The 26,479-nt window shown below is 54.8% G+C and overlaps 2 protein-coding genes across 2 annotated transcripts in view; both read right to left on the bottom strand.

The window, feature by feature from the left end:
• CSUI_004043 (ap2 domain transcription factor ap2iii-2) lies at nt 1-8,494 on the bottom strand (the record flags this gene model as incomplete). Its single annotated transcript, XM_068064238.1, has 1 exon — nt 1-8,494. A coding segment is annotated over exon 1 (4,287 nt), but the record flags the coding sequence as incomplete, so codon positions are not given.
• A 3,362-nt stretch (nt 8,495-11,856) lies between these two features.
• CSUI_004042 (rhoptry neck protein ron4) overlaps nt 11,857-26,479 on the bottom strand; it is a 20,632-nt gene continuing 6,009 nt past the window's right edge. The window contains exons 7-26 of the mRNA XM_068064237.1: nt 25,669-26,085; nt 24,754-25,245; nt 24,442-24,543; nt 23,697-23,777; nt 22,748-22,978; nt 21,919-22,050; nt 21,534-21,638; nt 20,923-21,294; nt 20,094-20,255; nt 19,248-19,679; nt 18,846-18,884; nt 18,257-18,507; nt 17,846-17,975; nt 17,494-17,523; nt 16,318-16,758; nt 15,399-15,773; nt 14,565-14,890; nt 14,076-14,274; nt 13,271-13,306; nt 11,857-12,592 (exon numbers count right to left, since the gene is read on the bottom strand). Of these exons, the coding sequence (XP_067923787.1) occupies nt 12,549-12,592; nt 13,271-13,306; nt 14,076-14,274; nt 14,565-14,890; nt 15,399-15,773; nt 16,318-16,758; nt 17,494-17,523; nt 17,846-17,975; nt 18,257-18,507; nt 18,846-18,884; nt 19,248-19,679; nt 20,094-20,255; nt 20,923-21,294; nt 21,534-21,638; nt 21,919-22,050; nt 22,748-22,978; nt 23,697-23,777; nt 24,442-24,543; nt 24,754-25,245; nt 25,669-26,085 (4,397 nt within the window). The 3' untranslated portion in view covers nt 11,857-12,548. The remainder of the gene's footprint in view (nt 12,593-13,270; nt 13,307-14,075; nt 14,275-14,564; nt 14,891-15,398; nt 15,774-16,317; nt 16,759-17,493; nt 17,524-17,845; nt 17,976-18,256; nt 18,508-18,845; nt 18,885-19,247; nt 19,680-20,093; nt 20,256-20,922; nt 21,295-21,533; nt 21,639-21,918; nt 22,051-22,747; nt 22,979-23,696; nt 23,778-24,441; nt 24,544-24,753; nt 25,246-25,668; nt 26,086-26,479) is intronic.

The raw sequence follows: 26,479 nt of genomic DNA, 5'->3' as shown, positions 1-26,479 counted from the left end.
CCTCCATTGAACAGCGAGGAGTCTCGCCTCTTCGAAACCGTGCCTCTTCACCGAGAACTGTTGTTCGTGCTGCCTCCCGTCGACTGTGATTCTTGCTCTCCAGACGTCCTTCGGGGGCGAGTAACACACACCAGGGTGATGGTGATGATGTGCATTCCCAGCAGCATGGTGTTTGGCCTGCTGATGGAGACCCATCCCCCCTCCACGCCTCCCCCCGGTGCCTGTCTGGGGCCCCGCACCAGTCGATCGCCCCCCGGTACCTCCTCCCGTCGTCACCCCCCCGAACCCTGGAACAGACGCCGATACTCCGCTGCCAGTGGGAGGTAACTCGCTTCTTTGCTGAAACTGTTTTTGTATCTGCTGAAGCTGCTGCAACGTGTGCAGCTGCAGCACAGCGGCCGCTGCCATGGCTTCTCGAGTTGCGTTTGAATCGGAGAAAGCGCCTCCGGGGCCTTGGAGAGGCAAGCCATTCCCGCTAACTCCAGAAAGTAATGGGCCGGTGGACGGTGACAGGGTAGGCAGGGTAGCGGACGCCACGCGAGGAGTCGGACAGATGTTTTCGGCTGAAGGAAGCTTGGCTAACCTAGAAATTCCCGAGAGAGTTTCAAGGGAACAAGACGATGTAGGCTCAATCGAGGAGAGAACCGAGCTGACCCCACCACCACCGCCACTGGCGTGTTCCGAGAGAGTCTGCAGACTAGGGGAACGAGGCCCTCCTCCTGTATCCGCTCTCTGCGTGGAGACCTCCGAGAAAACAGAAGAAGACCAGCTGGCCGGAGGCGCGTTCGTAGAGACGGAAGAGCCGCCGCCAGTGCTGTCGATGCTGCTCGATTCTCGGCACGAACCCACTTGTTGGAAAAGAGTAGTTTCCTCGCTGTCTGAACGTGAAGCAGCGAGGCCCTCCAGGGATGGCACAGCGGAACCACCGGAACTGCAAGTCCTCCTGAGTTTCTTGTTTGGCTGTCCGCTCCACCCTTTCTGATTGTTGCCAGCGCCTGCACGCGTCCCCAAACCCACAGCAGACGAGCAGTCCTTGCCACCACCCGTAGCGTTCGCAACTTCAAGCTGCCTCTTTCCGTTTTTTAAAACTGCCTTGTTCTCCCCCAATAGCGCAAGTAGCTGCGCGTGAGTAGCGTTAGGGTCTATTCCTGCAATATTCATGTGGAGATCACGGAGGGAACCACCAGGGTGACTGTTCAAACAGATGTTGGCGCCCGGAGAAACGAGACCTGAACTTTTCGGACTCTGACCAGAATGGACATCAAGCGCTCCGTTTGACAAGAATACACCCCCTCCTACAGCAGCGCCCCCCTCCTCGTTGGTGCTGGCTCGGACTCTCGAAGATTCCCCTGCCTCTCCCCCTACCTGTCCTTGTTCTCCCAATCCCTGCCCTCCAACAGCCGCAAGGGCCTGGTGAGCAGATGAATCCCCTAGGGCCGCTGAGAGAAGCAACAACTGCTGATGCAGACTATTCGCGGGGTGGTTTGGCGAGGAAACAAGAGCCCCCAAGCTCGCCATATTGGCGCTAGCAGCGGACACGACGGGTGGACACGGAGAAGCCACTCGCAAGAGGTTGTTACTCGGCGGTGCGGCGCTGTCTCCCCCACTCCCTGTAGTTAGAAGAAAACCACTGTTCTGTAGCAAACTGTCGGCCGACTCGCTTGGTGACGTGCCGCCCCCCCTACCCGAGCCAACTCCTGACGCACATAAACCCCAAGGGCCACCTCCTCCTACGTTCTGAACGTGATTAGAGTTGAACTTGTCACCGCCTACACCAACGTGTCCAGGGGGAGTTGACGCAGAGGACGGAGGAGAACAGGACGGAGACAGGGATGGCAGGTGCATTGTCGATGCCAGCGAACCAAAAGAACCATTCTCCTTATCCAAAACTGCGCGAGTTGTGTTTCTGTGTACTACACTGCCGCTGACAGGCAATGCCTTGTTGCTGCTCTGTTTCTTATTACTTTGCTCTGAGGCGACTGAGTGCTGATGAGCATGACGGAGGGACGACGGCACTCCTGCTTCGCTGTCATCTCCACCTGTCGCCATCTCTCCGATTCCAGCCCGTGCGTCTTTGCCGAAAAACCCTGATGCACCCACACCCCGGGTGGTTCGATTCAAAGCAGCCGCAGCTTGCTGATGTTGCATCGCGGCCAGCAGAGCCGCCGTGCGGGGGTTTTGACTTCGCAGCAAGAAAAGGAGTTCCGCAGGGTTGTGCGCTTGAGGCGATGACGACAAAAGATTTGAGATGGCACCACCAGAGAGAGATATCGGAGTTGAAACGTCTGGCGAAGGACAGGATGACAGCGGCGGAACGCCAGTCGGATGAACGCCGTTGCCCCCCAGCACGGTACGCTCGCTTTCAGAGGTTGTCTGGGATGTATGTACACCTGCCCCCCCCACCTGCTTATTCGAGAAACACTCGCGGAACACATTGGAGAGAACACCCGAAGGAGAAATGCTCCGATGTTCGCTGCTCCTGTCAATGGATGACTCGGCCGATTTTGACCGCTGAAGAACTGGAGGGGGATGACCCGAGACAGAAAGACTGCTGAGAAAAGGCGAAAAAAGAGGACTGGAACCATCGCTCTCCGCGGGACCGGGCCTAGCGTTCCCGGCATCCGTGCGCGGAGGTGTAGGGACAGTCGACGCAGACTGCGATGACTCGTTCCACGAAGTAGTCAGATGAGATACACCATGCGGAAGTTGTGAAGCGTGTTCGACCCCTAGTGAAGTTAAATCTCCGCGGACTGATGACCACAAGTCTCGTGCCTTCTCGCTTTTAGCTAAGACATGCTGCGTGTCAGCAAGAGGCGGTTCGCCTTCTAACTGCTGTTGTTCAACAGAGTCGGACTGTGAGGACGGGTCGGAAACGGGAGCGAAGCCTCGAGAACTCCTCGAAAACCGACATCCACTGTCGACCTGCGATGCTTCTTCTGGCTGCGTGCTCATTGCCCCGCCTTCTGGTGTGAATACACTCGAAGGTGTCGAGGCTGAGTTCTCGCCAACTGTCCATACCGAACTCTTCTGTTCAGGTGTCTTCTCCCCATCTCTCTGCTCTGCACCCTCTTTCTCCTGAGCCTGATCCCGACTGCCGGGAGTGCCAGCTTCCTCTCTTTCTCCTTCTAAAGCATCATTACGCCGACCTGGGTCTGTTTTAGAAAGACAAACCGTCTCCCTTTCCTCAGGTTCGCTCGCGCCACGACCTGACAGGACCGCATCTGACGGAGCACTACTGGTCGTAGTGGTTGTCCGTGTTGTTTCCAATCCTGGGGTGGTGGACAACGTTGATGTGACAGGTTCGCGGTTTTCACAGGCACGGGTACTACTGGTGCGGGACGTCGTTACACCGATTTCTGGGGTTTTCCGCGGTGCCTCTGAAGGAACAGTCATCCCCGCACAGTCTTCCCGTGATGAACACAAACCTGATGCAAGCCGCTGGCCTGTCCCCACCGCGCAGACGTCTCCAGCATTCTTCGATTTGTTTGCACCACCATCGCGAGTCTCAGTTCCACTAATGTGTCGATGACCAGACCCCAACGAAGGCGAGACAAGACACACCTGCGGGGCCGATGTATCCCCGTTAGACGGACTCTGAGCAGTGACTGAATCTCCTACCCCACAAACAACCCCACCACCTTCGGCAGAGCCGCCGACACGCGAGCCCACAGACCCGAGAAACTCAGCTGAGGACAGTACATGTTGGCAATTCAAGCTCTCTTCATCCGACGTTCCATTGCAACTCACACCTAGACGTGACAACGCCAGAGATCGAGACATAGCCGAGTCCCCAATATCTCTCTCTACATTTGCCCACCACGCCGCGGATTCACCATCTCCCTCAAAACGCATTACGTGATCTCTTCCTTCTCCAGTTTCTTTCGTGGTTCGGATTGGAGTTGAAGCCATGCTGGAGGAATTCTGAAGTACCTGTTGCTTCTGCAGACACGCCACTGCCGCAGCAGCAAAATCTGGAGAGGAGAACAGCAGCTCGGGAAACCCTGCTGCGACATTACCCACCTCCGGCCCCGAGGGTGCCTGCGGGGATGATAACACACAGAATGGATTGCCGGCTTGGTTGACTAACCGTGCTTGACTAGCCATACTGGCGATCTGATTCGAATCCAGTGGCAGACCAGGAAAAGAAGAGGGGAAAGAAGCAGCAGCCAAAGAGGCGAGCAGCTGCTGCTGTTGCTGAATAGAAGAGAGACTGGCCGGAGAATGTGCAGCTGAATCCGACGAAGAAGCGCGCGAAAAAACGCGAACGAGCTGCTGCAGATTGATCATCTTCGAAATAAGGATATGAACGGGAGCGCTGAACGAACACCTACCACCAGAGAAAAACCTGTGACTCGCCGCTACGACAACACCTCCAAGCGAAACGGAATCTCAAGGCCTGCTATCCACGACTAACTGTCTCTCCAAGCGGTTCCGAGCGAAAAAGCGTGGAGCGGCGCACCACGAAGACGTAACGACTGGACTCCGGCGCCGTCGTGAAAACAAAAGCCAACCGCGAGTTCACAAAAGCGGACATATGGACAAAACCAAGTAAGTTCACTTAGATGAACGAAGAAAACGGAGACGAGTAAAGCCCAATCACGCTAATTTCACGAATGCGGGGTGCCCCACTTAACAGAAAATGCGTCCGGACTGTGCAAGAAGTGCGGAAAGAAACGGAGACGAAATCAAGGTCGTTCTGGCGAGCAACAAAAGTGATTCTTTTCTCGCTCGAAGTCACCACACAAACAACGGGAAAATGACCTCTGTAACGGAAGATCGACGGATGAATAAGTAACAGCCGGAGAGCTCGGAGCAGGGGGGACAAGCGTTGCGAAAAGAAACGGCTGTATGGGTAGACCCACCCACGGGACGAACACTAGGCACTCGCAGGGGATCAAAGGAGCGCCACGGTCCCCCGGTATGTGTATGAAACTTCTTCCGACCAGTGTGCAGACCACAGAAGAACCGAGGTGAGACAACAGGAAAACAAACTCAGTCCGTAAAGACGTGCACCTTGGTCGGATGGAAACTAGACTGCTTAACCAGAAAATTACGGACACACACAGCTACCTCCGCTTTACATTACGATCGCGCGAAGACCAAGACGGTTACAACCGTAGGCGCATCTCCTGGGAGAAGCGGGCATCCAAAGAACCAGGTCACAATGCAAAAATGATGGGCTGGATCCACACGGAATTCAATCGAAAAACAATGAGAAACCAAACGCAAGCTAGGTTTTAGTGTTTCCAGAACTCACAGCACGGTCACGGCTCTACACAACGAACCGCGATAACCCCCTTCGGTGACGAACGAGGAACGCTATACGGCTTACAATGTCGGGGCACTAGCACTGTCGTCTCGGTCACCCCCGACAGACGTCCCCACGCAAAGCGAGCGACACAGCACAATCAATGACCCTCACTACACGAATGTCCGATGTACAACTCTTGTACACGGAAATGTTGCAAACACGTATTCTACCAGACGGTCAGCAGTCATCCCTATCCAGACGCCTTCAAAACCTGCCTGTTTGCGATCTTCTGCAGCGTACCAGGATTACCACGGAAAAACCGCCCTTCTTGGAACTCTTGTCCTGAGTTGTGTCTGTTGCTACCGACCAGCAACTGAAAAGCGATACATTCGCTAAGCTCCCCACATATATCTACCTTTGACGCAACAGGGGTTCTAGTGTCTGGACGGGGAAACACGTACCGACTTCTGTCCATGAAGCACCCAAGGGTTGTTGGCTAAGCTGATCAAGACAACCAACTTGCAACTACCATGGTATGCGGGACGCCCCCCACCACTGCGACGCCTTGGATAATTAGAAAATCAAACTGCTAGACTTGGAAAAAGTGACCGAGGAAAAGGCCTGCTACAGGTACTGTCATTCACTTCCATGACCAGCAATCCGGTCGCGCCAACCGGAATGCAGCAGTGTAATACTTTCATGCCAGAAAGGACGAATGACGGCGGAGGCACACACGTTCGTTACCTCTGACGAAGGAGCGCAGCAGCTGGGCAGCGAACAGTACAGACCGAAGGACAACTTGCCGGCGCCGGATCGCCCTTACCGCTAAGCGCGAAAAGCCCCCATGGTAAACTTCACGAACACCTGAATGTTACAAACAGTGTATACTTCCTCATTCGCACCCTCCATCCTAGCCAAACACGAAATACTCACTCAACAGATGAAGGAGAAAAACAAATACGGGGAACAACGGCGCAGACACGCGCGCGGGAGCAACGCAGTCATAAAGGTGCCACTCGGCGTACACGAGCGAAGCAGGTTCAGATGAAAATCGACGTCTACAGGGAACCTCAATGTCCGGATGCGGTGCCGAAACCGTTATTTCAACGCAGTGCCGGAAAGATTAGTTCAACGCAACCATCACTGTTCACGGCGAGGGAGAGGCGGGGCCCTGCTGGTACCAGCTTCTATGTGGTTCCTTGTGTACCATGGCACAACGAAGACAGACACACGAGAGGCATGGTACGCAGAACAGAGATCAAAAACACGTAGGAACAACACACCACCGCAAAAAAGCGAGTTAGACGCGAATTTGAAGTTAGAACCCACGCCTCGACACGGAGAGAGCGCGGCAGGAAGTCGCGTCTTCGTGCCGGATGCACAGGCAAAAAAAGAAACCACGGGGGGAGGGGCGGTGGGGGAAGAACGGGGAATTGGAGGGATGGCTGGGAAAAGAATGCGCAGCAGCCTCTCTTTCGGCCCGCTGGCCACCACAAACAAGATTGTAACACTACCGCTTGCCGAAAGGAGAGTTTTTCCGAACAATTTGACACAAAGGAATGCCGGAGTGTTGTGCGGAGAAAGGCTGTTTGCTTTCGGATCACATGCTAGGGGCCCCTTTCAATCGGGATTCGGCTCCGCAGGTACATGCCTGCCTGCATGACGTTGTGGCAGGACGAGTGGCGGCGACGCTCTACAGTGACGCGCGGGGCGTGGAGTTGGGCAGCCGCCAGGGGAGAAAGAGGGAAGCCGGCTGCGGGAGGGGGCGCCAGACGTAGATGTGTTCCCGGACGGGGAGATGAAAGCAAGAAAGCGTCCGTAAAAAGACGGGCACAAACGAATTGAATGCGAAAAAGAAAGAAATGTGTTGCCGCACTTTATGAACTGGTGAAGAGTAAGCAGGTGTGCGCTTATGGAATGGCGGTCTGTGGCTGGCCCCAGTTGAGTCGAAACCGCAGACGGGAGCGGCCGCAGCGCCAACAGCAGGATAGCGTGGCACGCAAGACTGGTAACCGCGTGGCAGAAATTATGCCCACACAGAAACGCTAGCAGCGTGCCCGAAAGAATGCAGTTGAAGCTTAACAACGTAGTAGTGGGTTATATAGACCAAAATCGCTGTCCTTGGAACACTTTCAAGTGATATACTGTCTGCAGACCCCCGAGGACAACGGTGCTGCCGCCACAACGGGTCACAGCGGTGGCCGAACCACTACGTCGCAGCGGACCTACCACGCGCGCACACTCCCGTGACCCAGGTTGCCGCCAGTTTCAGCGCGCATACAAGAATCAGGGCAATCGTTCAGTGCACTGAAAAATACACTATTTTTCGACTCAGAAAACAAGAAATCAACTTGAAAGCCACTACCGGGCCAGTGGGAGCCGCCGGTGATGGGGCAGCGATGAGACAAACCGCCGGCGGTGTCCCCGTGGCATCGCGCAAGCTGAAGCCGAATGCAGAGCTGCACCACAACAAAATGCTAGTACGGCAGGAACTTAGAACCAGGTAGACTGCAAGAGGGAGTGACCTTCATGGCGTAGCCGCGCGGAAGCGACAGAAATCGATAGATAGTGGGCCCATGACGACCGCCAAGTCGGGACGGCACCTGTGCGTCGGCGGGACGCAGGCTCGAGCCCGCCAGCTGAGAAGGCAGCGCAGCGCCGAGCAGACAAGCGGCCCTGTCGGCGAACTTGCCAACGGTAAGATAAAGAAAAATCTGGCACAGTCTCCGTAGCACTGGATGGGGGAGATGATGAGTGCAGGCACGGCACGGCTTCCGCTCGCAAGGCAGACGAGCCCCTCAGAGCCCCGCGCGGCAAGACAAAACTAAAATAACGTGTAATATAGATCTCCCTGTTGCCAAAGGCACTCAGCACGTACAACGGTGTAAAAAAGCGAACCCGTAGGGTATTTTTAAGGTATGTCTTGGAAAAGTGGCGAAGGCCACGGCAAAATGCGGTCGTAACGGACCGACTTCAAGAAGATAGGTCCTTGCGAGCTGGCACCGCGTCGCGACGCTCGGATCACGAACCAGTGAGGCAGGTTCAAGCAGAGTGGGCACGGCTATGTACCAGAGTCGGGGAAACTCCTTTGGGGCTTTGAGAACGGCATAGACAGCGTTAGCACTGATGCTGTTTCTTCCCTTGTTTCTCCCTTCGCACCCGGCCAGCGTCTGCGTACGTCTTCCGGGAGCCAGCGAGGCCGAACAGTAGCCCTGCTGCCTGCCCCGGGGCGGCCGAAGGGAGACAACCGGGGAGAGCGGGACACGCTGATAGGGAAGCTGTCACCAAGACAGCAGTTGAGCCGCAGCAGTGGCAGATGGAACCGCATCGCCCAGGAAGCAGATGGAACTGCATCGCCCAGGAAGCAGATGACCTATTTGTCTGGCGGGATGCAGCATGGCATCGCCTAGAAATTCTCAGTCCTCCGACCCAAGCTTTTTTGATGATGGCCCCCCACCGGGCACTTCTTGTTTCTTGGGTATCAGCCCACCTCTCCACCAGCATGGAACCTAACTCGGACTGCTTCTTGGCCGCGTTAGGTGAGCGCCGACGGGACGCGCCGCTTTCTTGCTGAACACATTGGGCATCTGTCAGCGCTTTCTCCGACCCCTGCAAAAACAAGCATAGCAGTCAACTCTGCGTATTGTACCCTGGTGCTGCACCCCCGGCTCAGTACAAAGCTGGCACCCACGTGACCCTACAGCAGCCCACTTCGCTGTCCGGAGGCAGTACGGCTGTAATGCCGGTTACCTTCGCGCTCGGGGCAACCGCGACAAGAGGCCTGCTGAAGAGTACACAGGCTCAAGATGTACCAGAAGTATATTGTACATAGCTGCAGTGACAGCTCAACAAAGACTCGCACAAAATGAATGAGACTTTCATACGGCGCTTGGGCCTCGTAACCTTGGGCGGCTGTCGCGACCAGGAAGGAGTTTTCTTGTTACTAAAAACCGTCGGATCGCGGCGTGACACGCGCGTCCGGATGTCTTCCTCAGTGAGGAGGGTTCAGCGCGACTCTTAAGGGCTTTCCTGACTGTATCGGGCTGATGAAAAGACTTCAGGCGCTCGTTTGACTGGCACTCCTGTCTTTCGGCGTCCATCGTGTGATAGGTAAGAGCAATCTAACTACCTGCAACGAACTAATATCAAAAGTGAAACGAGCATTGACAATCCGTGACGAGCGAAGCACACCCAGAGTCCGGTGAGCTGGTGGAACTCCAGCACAACTGTCAGGGCAGGCGACTTGGTCTCTCGTCCGCCACGACGAGACAAAAAGCGGCGAGGAATGCCAGGGAAGTTTACTGCTTTGTCCTCATCTGACGGTGGGTCAACGTCAGTCCAACAAGGGCTGTCTGATAAGCGGCTCCCCAACCTGCCTGGCAGAACCGATACTCCATAATATGGGCTGCAGAAATCCTTCTTGTAGGCGGCACCGCTGGATCGCATCGGGGTTGGCGGCGAATGTGAGTACAGTATAGCAGCAATGATTTGAGGTGCTCTAGTTGAGCAGCCGAGGAAACGTTTGTCTCGGGCTGCTTCATATTTGGGGAACAGGCCCGAACTATGGTATCACTAGCGCCTTCTGCTCATGTGCAGTTCTTACCGTAACAGGGAAGGCCGCACGTCTGCCGTGGATGCTCACTCATCCGGATTGCTTCGCCGGCCTCAAGCCGAAACCTCTCAGAGGAAGGGCGCAGACACGCTGGTAGATCTGCGCAGTGCTTGGTTAGCAACTGCTCTGAGCATGTCCTGATCGGTAGCTGACAGCTACGCGGATTTTGACAGCGGGTCGGCCCGTGTACGGCTCCCATTCCTGACCATAATGCCGCGTCCGTGTGACAAGTCACTACCAGTTTGCCTGCTCCTTCATACAAAAGAACAAACACCTTCAAAATTTACAGGTGTCTGCTTGAAGTATTCGACCGTCAACCTACGTTGTCAAGCGAGCTAAAATTTACCACTGACACGGCCACGGAGGCCAGAAAGAAAGAAGTCTTTGTCAATCAGCGAATGTTTTAGCGTCACTCTTTCAGTCCCAGGGATTCACCGGACGGCGGCGCGGCGCCCAGGCCGTCAATCGTGTTAGTGCGTACTTGAAATCCCAGCTGTGACGACCCTTCCGCGTTTCGAGAAGACTGATGGAATCTTGTAACGCGTTGCATGGTCGTCTTCGTCAAAAAATCTTCTGGCAGACTGCTGAATTTCCAGGCCTGCAGGATAGCTATGAGCGAGCACCCTCGCTCTTTGCAAGTCTTCCTCTGATAGGCAGGTGGTGGTCCCGTCTAACTCCTGTACGAGAAATTCACGGCCTCATTCTGAGTAACAGTGGTCGGAATACTTATACGTAAGTACTGACCTCTTCTGACTGCTTGCTGTTGCATTTTAGAGCGGTTCAAGTGCCAGGCTGCTCTACTTTACGTTTCAGTAATGATACGAGGAACGCCGGATGTATAAACCGTGAAGGTGGCGTCCGTAGCCTAACCGCGTCCCTATCCCGAATCTTTCTGGGATAGTCAGGGGTCCGACAAACATCGACCGTACAGCCTTTGCGTCTGGTCAGAGGTAGGTTCGTTGCTTTCAACCGAACTTGCTGCCCTACGTTGAAGTCGGCGGGTCGCCCGTGTCTATGGCCGTAGAGATCTCTGAGCTCGTATCTGCTCTTGTTTTGCGCGTTGGAGTTCTATAGCTGCTTGGCGGGGCAGGATGTTTAAGGCTGCTGCAGTTGGTCGGTGAGGCTGCTGACCGATAGGTTTGCAGGACAGGAAACCGTGAAGAAATACAAGGGGGGCCGACCGGGTCTGCTAAGACGCCCTCAGACGTAGACACCCATTGAACGCGTTTGGAGATTCCATCCATCTTCTCAGAACAACGAAGGGATGTCGCAACCACCTACGGCTCACGTCTGACGGCAGCAGCTTCTTACATAAGGAAGGCTATTCGGCTCCTGTTGATGTACCTCACTTTTTCGCTCTGCCGGTCCGAAGCTGGAACCTCGCACGACGGGCGCAGACACGCTGACAGCTTTGTTGTCTGCTCTGTCTGCGCGCGCCGCTGAGCATGTCCTGAGGGACGGCTGACAGCTACTGGACTGGTTGGATTTGACAGGGGGCTCGCACGCCTCACGCTTCCACCTCTACCGGTAGCGCTGTCTGCGCCTACGCTACATCGCTGGAGTGGGTGTGCCGCTGGGTTGTCACTCTAAGAGCCAAGGCACTATTTACATCATGGCCATGGCTGCAAGCCCTGTGCGGATTACAGCATCCACAATTTCGTCAGTCGAAGGCGCAAAAAAATCAAGGGGTCTGCCTCCCAAAACCTGAGAGATATAGTTGCTTAATGCTTGTTTGGGGTGGTCGGGGCGGTGCCAGTCGCCACTGTCTAGGCAAAGACCTGTCCGTCTGAAACGCAGTGCTGTTGTCACGCCTCAGTGAGTAGCTGACCCTGTAGCTCTCCATTCCGGCAGTAGTCGGGAGCCCCGGGGGGACTCCAGACTAGCATGGGACTGCAGCGGTTTCGGGAAAGCACTAGTTAAAACAGATTTTCTTGCTTGCCGTGCCTCGCCCGCCACACCCTAAAATAAAGACATGCTGGGGTGCTGGCGCGAAGGCTCATTAGAAAGGCCCTTATGTCTTCATGTGTGTACAAAACCACTCAGGGAACACAGGCTAGCGGAACTACGTAACGTAAAAAGCTCGCGTGAGACAAACAGCTGATGCAAGAATAAGCAACAAACGTGAAGGCTGGGGCGGGATTCCACTTGCAAGGGGTCGAACGCTTGTACGCTCGTGCACCAGCAACCAACAACGCGGATTTGCCCAGACGCTACAGCCGCTCCTCCTTTCAGCTGTTAAACAATTTCCCCTTCTTAGCTGGCCATGTAACAGTTGGCCTTCGAAAAAGGGCATCACCGAATCGATGTCCGACCAGCAGGAGCAAAGGAGAAAGCAGTCCGTACTGTAAGGCTCTACATTGGAAGTGGGCCTGACTGTCGGAGCAAACGATGCGAGCCAGGAAGCTGCGTATCAAGAGTCCACATGCTCTTCCACTCGGGCCGTGAAGTGCACCGGGGAGCATCGCTGCTGTTCCTGTGTTAGCAAGCACTCCTGGCAATCTTGATTCTTCTGGAGAAATGGGACGTAGCCTGAGAGTCAGAACCAGTCACGAGATCTTCGTGAACCTGAAGTCCGATGTGACAAACCACGTCCCGAAGGTCCTGGAGAGGGAGTCAGTGACCGTGCTTTGGCTGCAAAAACGTCGCTTGAAGAGAAGTTGACTCTCGCATATTTCCCTTGGCATATCAATGACCTGACACCACAATAGGCGCGCTAAAGTCTAGAGTACCTGAGAGCACGGAAAAATGAAGCAAAACGTTTACAGGAGCCAACTGAACAAAGCATCTGGTCTGGTCCGCGTAACCTGAAGAAGCGTCCACCGAGGAGCTCCCTGCCTGTCTGCACCGTAGACAGCATCGGCCACTAATCAACGACTGACCCTCGGTCGCCTGACGTCGAAGGAGGGGAAAGCCAGAAACGGGACCCCGGCTGGACCAGACCCGCGTGTGCCTTTAGATACGGTCTTGCAACCAGTCATGGTTCAGCATTCGCAGATGCCGAGGGGAGTGCGGAGCATTGTTCAGTTTTAGGGGCACCTCACTAGTCAGTCCTGCCGGCACTGCAGCTAGCTGTAGCGGGATAGTCCGCTGTGTCTTGTGCTTTGCGGCTCGGGAGCGTGTGCAGATGGTGAGCTAGGTTCCGAATGCCGTGATACACGGAAGAAAAAGTACCACATATGGAGAAAATAGTGAAGTGACAACGACAACTCTAATATCAATCTAGCCTGGTTTCCCCCGGACTCCACACACCCTCCGAGTGGCTTCCTGCCCGTGAGCAACACACTGGCCTCGCCGCCGAGCCCCATCATACGTAGAACGAGACTCGAGTGCTCTCTGCAAGTCCGCTGGACATGCGAGTACATGAGGCGTGTCGGGACGCACACCGACATTCACAGGAAGAAACCTACTGGCATCGAGTCGAAGGTGTGAGTCATCTAGAAAATCTGCAAACACCGCACCACATAGGCCAGCTGTACGTTGCTGCACTCTACTGCGAGAAAACCATGAACTTCTTGTTCGACTGCGCTGGGTAGGCTGAAGGTATCTCTCCAAGCTGTCCGTTTCCACCAATACACCTCCTTTAGTACGTGTCCCTGATACTCGGCTGCCCCAGAAGGACTTCTGTGCCTGTGCTCGCAGGGCACTGCCGTCTCCAACGTAACTCGGGGACTGCGTGAAGGGCTCAGGAGCAAGGCTTCTGCTCACTGTACTGCCACGTGGTGTCTCGAGTCTGCCGAAGGCCAGAGAACCCCATGGCGACTTCGTCGCCGTGACTTCTCTGGCTATCACTCAACAGACATTTTCTGTCTACGGTTGGTGCCGTACCCCGGTGGCGCCGCATACAAGGGGGGGATTGAAGGCGTCTCTTACTGCGGCGACGACCCCTCCGACGACTGGCCCGCCTTGCGCCTCCGAGCTTGTGCTCGTGGGCCAAATTGCGTGAGGCGCATCAAAACTACGCGACACGGAACGAGCTGTGGTCCACAAACCACCAATGTGTGGTACCAGCTGCTGGCGAGGGGTCCAGGAGCGATTCATTCAAACAGCTAGCGGACTTGCTTGCTGGTGCTCGGCAAGCGGAGACACAAAAACTTGTGTTCACGAGACGACGGATACGGACGCCTGTCAATGAAGCTTGAAGCACTTCAAGACCATTCGACCTCTTCACCGAAGGCTCCTGCACGAAGAGACTGGGTCTGGTTGTATTCTTACCGGGCATCTGAACTGCAAGAACAGGATGGCGTGTGTCATCCCGTACTGTCTCCGCGATGACTGCGCCCGCCGACAGTGGAGGGAGGCTCTGCCGATTGAGCTCCAGATAGATTGTGGGCGAATGTTCTTGGCGGAGATCGCGGCGAAGCTGATCGGCGAGGAATTTGACGAGGTTCGCCTTGACGTTGCCCTCCAGACACTGCAAGTGATTGAGAACACATCACGCTCTTTGCAGTGTTGCAGGACACTCCCAGTTCTCTGCAACAAAGCCGTCGTTTCTGGTGTAAAAGGGTCCGACTAGTTTTAAGCACAAGGGCATTAGGATCTTGCCTAGCTACGACGGCCGTACCGTGTCCGCGGACTTTTTTGGGACGTCAGCAGCGTTTGCCTAAGAAAGGGTGGAACCAAGTAAAACCAAGCCCCTTGTGTAGACGTCGTAGACAGAGACTTGCATCTACAGTTTAGACTGCACGTTGTCTCAAGCCTCACCTTCTCGGCGGCGCCCATGGAGGCTTTTCCCCGGCCGGGGCTGTGCTCCTCGAACTGCACCAGTGAGAGGTGTTGGCCGGTGAGTAGCGAATTCTTGATACGCAGCTGTTGATGCAGCTTTTCCAAACTCTTGTGAAGAAGAGACAGAACTTGGTCCGAAGACATCTCCGCCAACTGCTCCAGCTCAGCTCCTGAGAAATCTAAAGGAACCTCGACCAGCATCAAGTCTCTATCTCTTCTCCGGTACTTAACGGGGTTGTAGCGGAAACTTGCAGTCAGCTGACCCCCTGTAGAAGCTTGGTGAGGACCGGATGAGGCATCCGCATCTGTATAACGAAGAAGCGGACCGCGCGGGGCACTCGAACTGTGGCACAGACAGTGTGCGGGCGCAATACAGCGAGGCCGCCCGACGGCGTTTTGTTTCGCATCTCCCTAGACAAACTGGGTAACAGCATCCGAAGAGACCAATCCAAGGTGCGGACGAAGGGCAGTTCTCAACTTGCACTTCTCTTCCATCAGTTGCCGCCGGAGAAGCAAACACAGTGGTTACCGATAATCCACCCTGTGTCTCGGGTAATGCAACGTAGCGATTCAATTTGCGTCTGCATAATTATAAGAAAAATCGCTGTCGACGTGATGGGGGCCTGTCTACAGCTTGACATGTTTGTAGCAGTATAACCCGAGCAACGGAAACTGTCTTCGTAGACACTGTATTTTCTGTGCTTTGGACTAACAGCTGGAGGCGTTCTTATCCTACAGAGAAGTTAATGAAATTGTGTATATACAAAACGCGTGGAGTATCCGTGAAGGGAAGCTGGTGATCGCGGGACTCACGATTCCTGAGCCTGTTTTCTTGAGACTCCGCAAACGAGAAGTACTCTGCGTCTCCACTCTGCTGCGGTCCCCATGTGGCCGCTTTTCCCCACGCCCCTCCACCCCCTTGGTAGATGTACTCTTTCCGAGGACCGCCTGAGTGTCGCACTACTGGCGTGCCGAAACCGTGAGCTCCACTGGCAGATCCCTCATACACGATATTATGGGGTTGGCGCACGCGCTCAGGCGGGGGTGACATATCTTCCGTCTCCGTCCGAAGAGGAGGCCTCGCGCTTGTTCCTTTGTCTCCTGGTACGTAACTCGCAAGCTTCGTGAACAGCTCTTCCGATTCCCAAGCCGCAGTGACAACTTTGGATATTTCTCGGAATGCCGGCTCTGCAGAAAGACAACACTTTAGGCGCCACTGCCATACAAAAAGCAAGTGTATGTAACGGGATCAGGCTGTGTTCGACGAGTCGTCTACTCTATTTCGCCTGCCTTGCCATTTTCGAAAAAACGAAATCAATCACAACCAAAACATCACATAAATCTTGGGACACACCGACACCGGAGAGCAGAAGCCGGATCAGAGCAGGCTCATGGATACCGTAATCCGCGATGTGTAGAGAAACAGGTGTGCACCGACCCAAACGATCAGCTCAGGCTGTGTGCTCAGCCCACCGCAGAGCTGAGAAAGGCGATGGGCTCAGTACACCCAAGAATGCGGCAGCTGTAGCAGCTTCGACAGGACACAACAACGCTCCGCAGAAGAGGAAGGCAGGCGGAGAAACAGTTGGTCCAAGTTCATCCGCAGGTTCCCACGGGCCAGCAACTCCACCAGGAAAAGAAATGCAACATAACATGGAAGGTTTTATCTAGCAGTCAATTTGCCATTCCAAGCTTAAGACACTGCGCTAGCCTCGCACTGGAAAAGGCTTACCGAAGAGCTTGGCGCGCACCCGTTCACCTCCGAGAAATTCGTAAGACAGACGGGCGAGATCGCTTGTGCGCTCGCCAGGTAACCTCTTCGCAAGTTCAAGCAGTGGCTCCCCCGCTATGTGCATGTAGTACCACGTGCGGACGAGGTAGCCGCCTGCAGTATTGAAACACCGCTTCAATATTCCGGATACCTGGAGACCGGCAAACAAAGCCGCAATTGGGGCGGCTTGAGACGTCTTCCGGGTTAGCACTCTGCCGACGCGCCGTGACAAAGACAAGTGCCTGCGCAGTGCTGTTTCTCCCCACGTGGAGAGGGCGCGAAGAACTTGGGTCGCGTCAGTCAACGTCGTGTTGAGGGTGTTCGCGATGCCGCCGTACAAAGACGAGGCTGGATGTTGCTGCGTTTTATTTGTGGCAAACGCAACATTGCCCGCTTGCAGCACTGAATGGAGGACAGGCACAAACGAACGACTGGCATGACGCGTATCCGTGGCGTCGGGAAACAAGCTACGGACGGCCTGGAAACTTGCGAACAAGGACCGGACACATGTTCGGAGTTGCAGTTACTGCAAGACAACCGCGCTTCAGTCCACTGACAGACAGGATCAGGAACTTCCTCTGTTACACATCCAGAACCTGCTGCAGACAAGTTGCGTTGCTTTTTGCCTGAGTTCAGGCGCTCGGGATGGCTGGGTAGAGAGAGGAAATTACTCTTTCGAGGCACACTATGCACTAGCCGTCAAGACGGGGGGGGTCGCCCGCGGCGTGTAGAATGGCCGTTCCCTTTTGACACAATTTCCGCTGAGTACTGGGGTGAAGGGGTATGCAATGCTGATGGGGTTCGTAGCCCTAGCGATGCATTCCCCTGTCGTAAGATGTTTTCTGCGAAAATCAGTCAGACCCGCTGCAGTGGTAGCAGGCCTTCGGATCGTTCTAGTCTTCATCAAAGGTGAGCAAGCAACTCTTTTCCTTGCCGACACGTGACTGAGCTTCTGACGGTTCTCCTCGTCTCCAGCGACGTATAGAATCCTTGTGCACTACGCACTCAAAAGCAGAAACACTCGGGCTTTCTCGTAGGTCGACTTTCAGGTCTAGACCAGGAACACTCTAGTCTTTGGAAGCGTACAGACTCCCTCTCATCTAGAAGAAAGGTTCCAGACTGGCGTCTATGACTCACTTAGGGCGCGACACTGCTTGTAGAGATACTCTGTAGGAGAGGCAGAAAAAGAAAACAAACAGCGCAGACGACTCCAAACACGCTCACGCTCTGGTCGTTCCCTCAGCAGGACTGGCTGCTCAAGCGCAGCCCGGAGCTGTGCTGCGCGAATAGTACTTGCCTCCAGGCACTATCTGATTCGGCGCCACCTACACGGTTGAAAAAAGAATGTGGTAGTAACCGACCGGGCTTCTCTTTGTCTGCGACTACAGCCCAGCACAGTTTGTGAGGATGTGGGGCATGTTAGCTTGGCGGTACGAACGGCCTTTGGCGTGTGCCTCGGTCTTCTCGACTTCGACTAACGTGTGCGTACTTTTCTGAAAACGATGGAATTTCCTCCGCCTTGAGCGCCACGCCTTGTGGTCAGATGTTCCTTCGTCGGAGTACGTCTTCAACAAAAACTTGTGGCCGTTTGCCAGGCGCTCCACAAGTGCCAAGTGGGCCTGGACGAACAGAGGGCGTGACCGAAAGGACGTTGGTTACCCCAGAGGGATCCTACTCACTTGACTACGTCCGGAACACACTAGGCTGATACAAACTTGAACCAAAATCACAAAGACAGCGCCTCACTGCGAGAAGCGAGACGCCGAACCGCAACGACTTCGTCGTCGGCGCACTACCTTCGGGTGCCACTGACCCGACTGCCTCTAGATTCCCTACTCAGTCCTGAGGTATGACGGACTATCCGCATAGTGTGTGTGCACCTAGCGGTACAGAAACTCACTCTTGTAGCTCCGATGTCCTCGTACCCTGTCGCCATGAGCTGCTGCTGCCATGAAGCGACGAAGAGTCCGGCAGAAGCACAGAATGCCGCAAACTCAGGAGACATCCGCCGCCCGCCTCCCTGACGTTGCATGAACCTTTCCACTGCGGGAGGCACCAGGAGCGAGAGGCGAAAGATCACGTCGCTCGTCGATTTGACAGCGTCCATCATGCAGCCCTGTGAGAGGTCAGGATCTGAGCACGGACATGTAGCTGCACGCCAATACGAAAAAAAAAGGAGACCGGGGAATACGATGACCATTGCCGTGTTGCAGGGAAAGCCCAGTTTATAGTCTTCGAACAGCGAAAGCTGCATCGAGTGCCCCAGTCTGCACCGTGCCAATTCAGTCGGCGTCCCACAGACCTCCGCACAAAACAAACGCTCCGCAGTTCTACAGAACCGGCAGTTGGAGACTCGAGGCGAAGGGTCACCTTTTTCATAACTCCGCGCTCGCGCGCAGCGAAAACGGGAAACGTTTGGACTTGCCGCTCAGTAGCAAAATTGCTGTGGTACACGAAGACAGCAGTCTTAAGGTCGCTACTGCGCTTACGAGAAGTCTGTACCCAAACTGGCATCCTGGTGGCTGGTCCTGAACAGACAGAGCACACAAGAGTGAGAGAGTGGCTGACCATGATGTCCCACCGGTCAGCGATCGGCTGCAGCCGGGCACTTGCTTGGAGACTATCGGAGCATAGTTTTTACTCGCGACGGCCGAGACTCCTCACTGGTACCAGAAAGGTAGGAAATTCTCAAAAGCTTGAATTACTGAATCTAGTGCAGTGTCAGGAGGCTTCCGTCTTCACGGCCAAGCGGCTCAGCTGAACAGAGTGCTACTGTTGCTGCGCGGACTAGCCATGCGAGTAAACCAGAAGCTTCATAATAGCAAAAGCACAACCACACAGGCGACGCACACCCCTTGACTGAGGCCTTTTGCTCATGTCAATACCCTCACCTGTTTTCTGTGTGATGACTTTGTGCACGTATGGCCACATGAAATTGGGCTGGGCGGTCCCACTTCGTGGACCGGGCGCTGGCGCCGATATAAGCCTGGGGGTGATCTGGCCCTGGCCCCACAACTGAGCGCGGGGCGTTCCATAAGCTTCTCTAGGCACAGGTGACGCGCCAGCAAACGGCGTGTCCAGCTGGCTTTCTTTTGCGCCTTCCCCACTCCCCCAAACTGTCCTGAGCGTTTCTTCTCCCTTGTTGTACGCGGCAGCAAGTTGTCCTGTCTCTTGCCCAGGCTCGCTAGAGGCTTCGCTTTCTTCGGGCTCTTCGTCGAGAGGAGAAGCTGCCTGCTGTGCTTGCTGATAATCCGCAATAGCGTCGTCGACCAACTTGCGCACGGGAGAAGGGATGCGTTCATCCCCTTTGCGCAGGCGAGCATCTGAACAGGAATGAAAAATATGTGAAATGCTATCAGCCTTCCCACCACAAACCCACTTGTAGACTTTTGCACGCACCAGCTGTGTGTGCGAGCTGTGGGCCATCTGCAGCGTCACCACACTGCTGTACGCGCGAAATTCAGAACCATTTGCACAGATGAGAGCGGGGTAGACAACAGATCCTTCCGCTCCCTATTCCAGAGATGCGAGGCTCACCGCAGTGAGTCCACCCTCGCTCCGTCCGTCTACAGAGGTGTCCTGGGTTTACCCCTCCTCAAAGGGGTCGGATTCCGCTCCTAATTATTCTTGAGTGCTTTTCCTCGCACAGAACAGCCAGAGGCACGCTTGAAAAAGCACATTCGATTGCTGCGGTTGTCTGAGCTGTAAAGTGAAGGACGCAGCGACAAGCACCTTACCGTTTACGGCATTTTCCAACATTCGGAGCTCCTTCTCGTCGGCTGGAGACTTTGAATCGGGCCACTTGAGAATATCGTATGCGGGTTTTGCAAGTTCCGGGCTGTTGGTCTTCAAGCTCGAGACGTAGTCCCTCACCGACTGCTGCGGCATTCTTTCGACCACTGACAGATTGAGCAAGAGAACCAGATACAGTGGAAGCTTGCGGCCTTTCAATACCACTACATCAAACAGCGGGAATTTACTTGTGTAGGCAGAGTCAGGTAGGAAGAGCCCTCGTCGCTGCTGACGCGTCTCTGGCGTGTGTGCCGTGAAAAGCCAAGCATCTGCAATTACTTTGTACGCGTCAGCACGGAAAAGCACAACCGTGAGCTCACCGCTCCGCAGAGGCCGTCGCTGGCACACAGGACGCAGCCCGCTTTCAGGTGAAAGTCTTTACTTTTTGGTCGTGATGCGGAGACTCGAGGAGCTATTTCGCCCACAGGAGCTCTCGACCGGCTCGATGACCGTTCTACGTGGCAGCTCGCTGTAACAGTTTCAGTAGACTGTGAGGGAACTTGCGTGTGAGATGAGGCTAGAGTCCACCGCATTTGTTTATTAAGGGCTCCAACTGCAGAGACAGAAAAAAATTACCGTTGTCTTGTTACACCTGCTTGTACGGGAGGACACAAACTGGAGATCCTCTGCAGTGTAACGTTGCTGACGCGCCGACAAACTCTCGTGGACGCCTTTGGTTGCGAACCGGCATATTGCATTCCTTCCCCTCCGGACGCGGAAACAGAGGTACGGACTCGCTTCACCTGCAGGCCAGCTGCCGACTACAGGACTTACAGGTGCGATCAACGGGTTCAAGCACTGGCGCGTCCATCTTCTGGGACGAACTCGCCTGCTCACTATCTGCTGCTATCTCTCCAGCTCCTTGTCCGCGTTGCGCTTTTGTCCCCGCCCCTGAACCGGCTCCATCTCCGTATTCATCTTGGTCTTCATCGTCCGGACGTGGACGCCGAGCAACAGCCTCAGGATTGAAAAGATTCTCAAGTGTCTCTATAGGGTCGGTAAAAAAGTCCGATGTGAACGTGAAGCCCGTGGATCGGGTTTGCTTGTCCATCAAGTCGGAGAGGGCCGAAAGCGGGGCCGCGGGACCAAAGACGTACGAGACCAATGAAAGAGCTTGAGGACTCATTGTTTCCAACGCTCTTCTAGCTGGGAAGACAAAGGTAAAAAGGCGCTTGCTCGAGTCACGGACACACCGCAGAGAGAATAAAGCTGAAGTGCTTGGGAGAAATGGAGGTGTTTCCCACAAGGAAAGGTGAATCCAGCTGTAGGGAACAATACTTTCTTGCCACGAATGAGACCACAAATTCACGGGTACTCGGCACCTCCAGGCAAATGAAGGTATTTGGGCTACGACTGTGACTGGTAGAGTCATGAGAAACACTTACCGATTTCGGAGGCTGCAAGCGCAGCTTGAGTGAGAGGCCCGGCAGGCAGTGCGTGGAGTCGCTGTGCTCCATTAGCAAGCTTTTCCAGGAAGTCATTAGCGGGAACTGCATCGGAATGCGAACACACAAACTAAAGGGATACAGCTCAGTAATTTTCTCCGACAGGAGAAGCACGGGGCCTAAGTCATACCTACCGTTTCACAAGCCGCGCGTTTGCTTTTGGGCCACGCCCCGAAATAGGCTTCGGCACAAGAAACTCACAACAGGTAAGAAAGCGACGACAGAACAAAGAGTCACTGCACACTCAGACTCCAGGGTGGTGTGTGGACGGTGCAGCGCATCAGCATGTGCTGGCTTCTTGCCACACGCAGTGGTGCTTGCTCACCTGGAGTCATGAGACTGGTTATGATCTGGACCAATCTTGATCTTCCGATCGGCTGGAAAGCGGGCATCCTACGATGACCCAGAATGTCCCCGTCAAGATCTAAACACGCCTGGATGGCCGTGGCGAAGGACGCTGAGAAGAGCAGAGCGGATACACCACTGCACAGCAGAAAAATCTGGGAGAAGTCCTGTAGAAACAGATGCTCATGCGTAGAGTGTAATCGTTGGAGCCGTCTGGACAGTGGTGCGCAACAAGCTGCTCATACACACGCACAGACACTACAGCTTTGCACGGGTGTGACACTGACCCAACGAACGAGGCGGAAGACTGACAAACCCGCCTGCCGAACGCGGCAAAACGCCGGGGAACACGTAAGGGATGACAGTGGAAGAGATAAAATTGCGAATCCGGTTCGATGGAGGTCAGCGATCGGGTCTCTTGCCAGGAAGATGAAAGCCAAGCGACCTGTCTGCTTGTACGCGGCATGCGTTGTCGAAATCACTGACGACTATCTGGCATGCATAATACGGGTCGCTCCAAAGAGACAAAAACTGTGGTCGCTGAGAGAGCAGTGGTGCCAAACACAGGGCCTGCGGTGCGATCCCCACAGGCAGGAGAGTTCTGGCCAAAGAGGACCGGTAAATGCGTGCTTGGACGCGTACAACAGCACGGGACTCTACGTGCACGTGAAAGAATGGCGAAAGACCGGCGGAGCTTTGCCACGAAAAATGGGCACCTCTGGGTTTGTTTGATAGATGTCGCCGAAGCAACTGATGCACATCTGCAAGACTCCAGAACTGTCGAAGCACCCAAAACAGAAATATCGTACCGCCGCACGCTCCAGCGGTATGCTGCAGAAGCTCGTTCGAAGAGGCAAGTAGCGGGGCGACACTGGCGAAGTCGGCGGAGCGGAAGAGAGTCTCAACAACGGGGGAGACAGACGGACACTTCGCGACTAGGTCCGCGTCCTGTGAAAGCCGCTCTAGAGATTCGATTACGCGGGACCTCACGCAGTCCGCTGCGTACTTCTCGAATCGAGCTGCCATGCGGTCGGGCAGACCTGCATATGACAGCCAAGCGAACTCACGTCCCCCTAAGGCATACAATCTTCGTCAGTCTGTAGACGGCAACTCAAGTGCTTCCAGAGGATGTAATCTTTGACGGGACAAGGTATCCATTTCTGCCAGAGACTCCCTAGCAGTCTGTGACTGTGGTGAGCGATGCAGCTGCTTGTGAGGCAAACTCTGTTCCCCATCAGATAGTTCTGATATTGAAGCACGCAAACATAAGGTCGGATGTCTCGACGGAGAAGCTTTCACACATATGCGGCTGTGCCTAGAAGTGTTGCTCACGTGAGCTGTCAACTTGTGGGTGACACTGTACATCGTCACCGAGCTGGAGATGCGGCAGACCGCACCGTACACACAGTATGCTGTACATTTTTTCTCGAGCACACTTAATGTACAGCCGGGAGGCGTAAACTCAGCAAGACAAAAAGTGTCCGCCAACCCAAGTGCTAGTAGACACTAATGACGCAGGAGATTCGTGCGAGTCCTCGCAACATGTCGTAAGGACCCACGCGAAGGTGCTCACGCACATACATGCATCGCCACATTTCGACCCGCCGTCCCATTCAAGAGGCTTCAAAAGAAGTAGCTGAGTATATCGGTAGACAGCCATGATGGAGCGCTTGGTCTGCACACGACCTTCCACACCCGGGCTCGTTAGAGCCTCTGCCACGACAGCGTACGTACATATGTGTACGAAGCCAGTCTTACCTAACTGAGTGTGGTAGTCGAACTCAACACCGACGCGCCGGTGGGTAAGATTCTTCCTGTTCTTGTTCTCTGCGGATGAGCCTAAGAGAGAAGGCACCAATTCGTAAGGCAAACCAACAAAGAATATGTGTCAATCAGATGAGTTACCGGCCACAAGTTACCATATACATGTAAGAGCGCACTCCCTGTGTCCCTCTCTCTTATATTTGAGAGTGGACTCAGGAACAAAAACACAGACGTGGCCCCCCAGTCCTTCCTACACAAGCGGCGGCGAACCCATTACGACAAACAGCTGCGTGGGCTTCTGATGCTGGCAAGCACCACACCAAAAAAACGAATTCCAAGTACAGTGGTGTTCCCCAGGTTGCACGAGAAGCGCAGAGCATTCACAAGGCGCCCCCTCCACGATTACTGTAGTTACGGAATCCCGCCAGCACCGCTAACGCTGTCTTGAGGAAATACATAGGTTTGCAAGGAGAGAGCCGAAACGGACCCGCACCGGAAGAAAGTGGCCGTTCTCGTCTCGTTCGTGACCTTAGTTTGGCGGCGGATACATGGGGTGTCGCAGTACTTGTGAAACCCGTGTCCCCGCTATCATAACTGCCACTCGAAACAGGAAAATGGATAGGCTTCTCTACCGCAAGGATGCACTGCCTTCCTGCGTTGTCTGAGGAGGATGGCGGGTAAAAACGCGTGAAGAGAACACTTCGTTCAGTCAGGTAGTCTCTTCCTACGAATGAGCTACCGTTAGCAGACGCAGGGACGCGAGAGCTGATAAGGAACTGATCGTCACTCCAAGCGGCCCATGTCCCGGTGGCCGGCATCGTCGCTTGTGAAGGGACGATATCTGCAGGGCAGTAACACAGGGAGGAGTGGCACAATGTCAGCTGCATCAAGTAAGACGAGACATAGGATTTGAGGGACATGGGTACAACAGGCCATGGGGCGCACACGTATCCGCGAAGTAACAGTACCCCGCTCGACTCCCACTTTTCCAGTACGGACTGGGGTACGCGCTCTTCTCTTGCGTAATCCGAGAGAGAGCTATTTACCTTACCGTTCAGTGACAAAATAACGGAGTCGTCGCCGGTCTTGAAAACGTCGCACATGCCACATTCGCCTTCAGGAACTGAGCGCGGGTTGGTACACGGCTTGCAGTGGCCACCGGCCAGCACTCTGGTGGCTGTGCGGACGGCTTCCGAAAATAATCCAAAGCGAGAACCACCGAGAGCAAGAGCGACTGCCTCGCTGCCATCAGCTGCATTCTCCACTCTTTCAACGAGAAGGCGGAGAGCCCGCAAGACTTGTGGAGCCACGTCGAACACAGAGTTGAAGCGTCGTAGGCGGACAGGCAGACGTACGATCACGCTCATGCGTGCCATCGAGGCATCCAAGTAATTCAGGTGTAATTGCACATCCCACTCCGTCGCCGAGGGATCCTCCGGGTTGGCCGCGGCAACTTCGCTATGCACGGCGCTGGTCTTCGCCTCGATGTGCTTCAGCGCTGCATCAAGCTGTGGCATAATCGCAGCCGCCATTTCAGCAACCTCTGAGCCACGTCGACAAACAGGAACAGCACGAGATAAGGACAGAAAAGACTGCAGATGCACACAATTGTTGACGCTGATCGGACCACTAGACGTCCAGGTGCACGCACGAAATCCGGGAGCAGCGTGCCCACCTTTTGGAAAAGGACGGGAAAGGGTGCTGTGAGCACCAATCGCTGCTACGTCTTTTCTCGGGTAGACAGCGTGGGGTGAGGAAACTCAGACTGGGTGAAAAGTGTACTCGATCGCGGAATCGCGACAATGTTGGAACGTCCGGAGAGACCTCTATTCTGGCCCACACGGGGGAGTACCCCTGGTGCGACGTATAGTAAAACGGATTCTGTTCTCAGTCACTCGTGGATATAGTCAAGGTGGAGCAGTGTGCAGCACGGCGCGTGCAGGACTCTATCTCAACAGCAGCATACTTTTTTTGGAGAAATGTCCCTTCAGTCGATGGAGACGTGTCGCAACATGCTCTGCAACACGAGTTAGTGGAGAGAAAAAAGCCAAGGCGTTTTTCGCTCTTGAGCCAATTGGCGCCAACAGGAGATCACTCAGGAGCAGAAGAGCCTCCGGGGCACGTTTCACTGAAAACCCGACTCCCGACTTCATCAGAGTAAGTCCGACAGGCACGGATGGAGACCGGTCGTAAAGAGACTCATAGAAAAAGGGCTCAGCCTTCTCGTCTTTCCTGCTTAAGCGGTTCAGATTAACGTCCCCGAATGCGTCGAAGCTACTGTCCAACGGGCTGATAGAGCCAACTGCCTCCAGGCGACTTCCGTCTAGGCGCGCATACACTTCCACGCGACGGCGCCTGCCTGTGGCAGTCTCTCGCCACATGTCTGTAAGAAACGCAGACCAACAGACAACAGAGTATTTTGGAGAGCGCTACCTCGCCTCCGACTCGTGGAAAGAGTACCGCACCCATGAATGTATGACACTCCCTTGCGACGCGAGACGTCTCGCCTATTCGGAACGGAGTGAGAAGATCCACAGAGTAGCGAGACACCTGGTCTCCTCGGCAAGCCAGAACGAGCCCGGGTAATACCCTGAAGGCACTGTACCAGTTTCAGAGATGTACGGGTGATACGGCTTTGTCCTTGGTCGCCTCACAGCAGTTTCCGCGCTGGGCTAAACATCCACATTGGCCAAGGACAGGTGTTCTTGTTTTACCCCATGCACGAAAACTTCTGAGTCGTTAACAGATCCTCTTCAAGTACCGATAGCGCTGGTGGC

This window comes from Cystoisospora suis (assembly GCF_002600585.1).
Source record: "Cystoisospora suis strain Wien I chromosome Unknown contig_1816, whole genome shotgun sequence".
Taxonomy (NCBI): domain Eukaryota; phylum Apicomplexa; class Conoidasida; order Eucoccidiorida; family Sarcocystidae; genus Cystoisospora; species Cystoisospora suis.
This window is presented reverse-complemented; position numbering and strand designations above follow the sequence as displayed.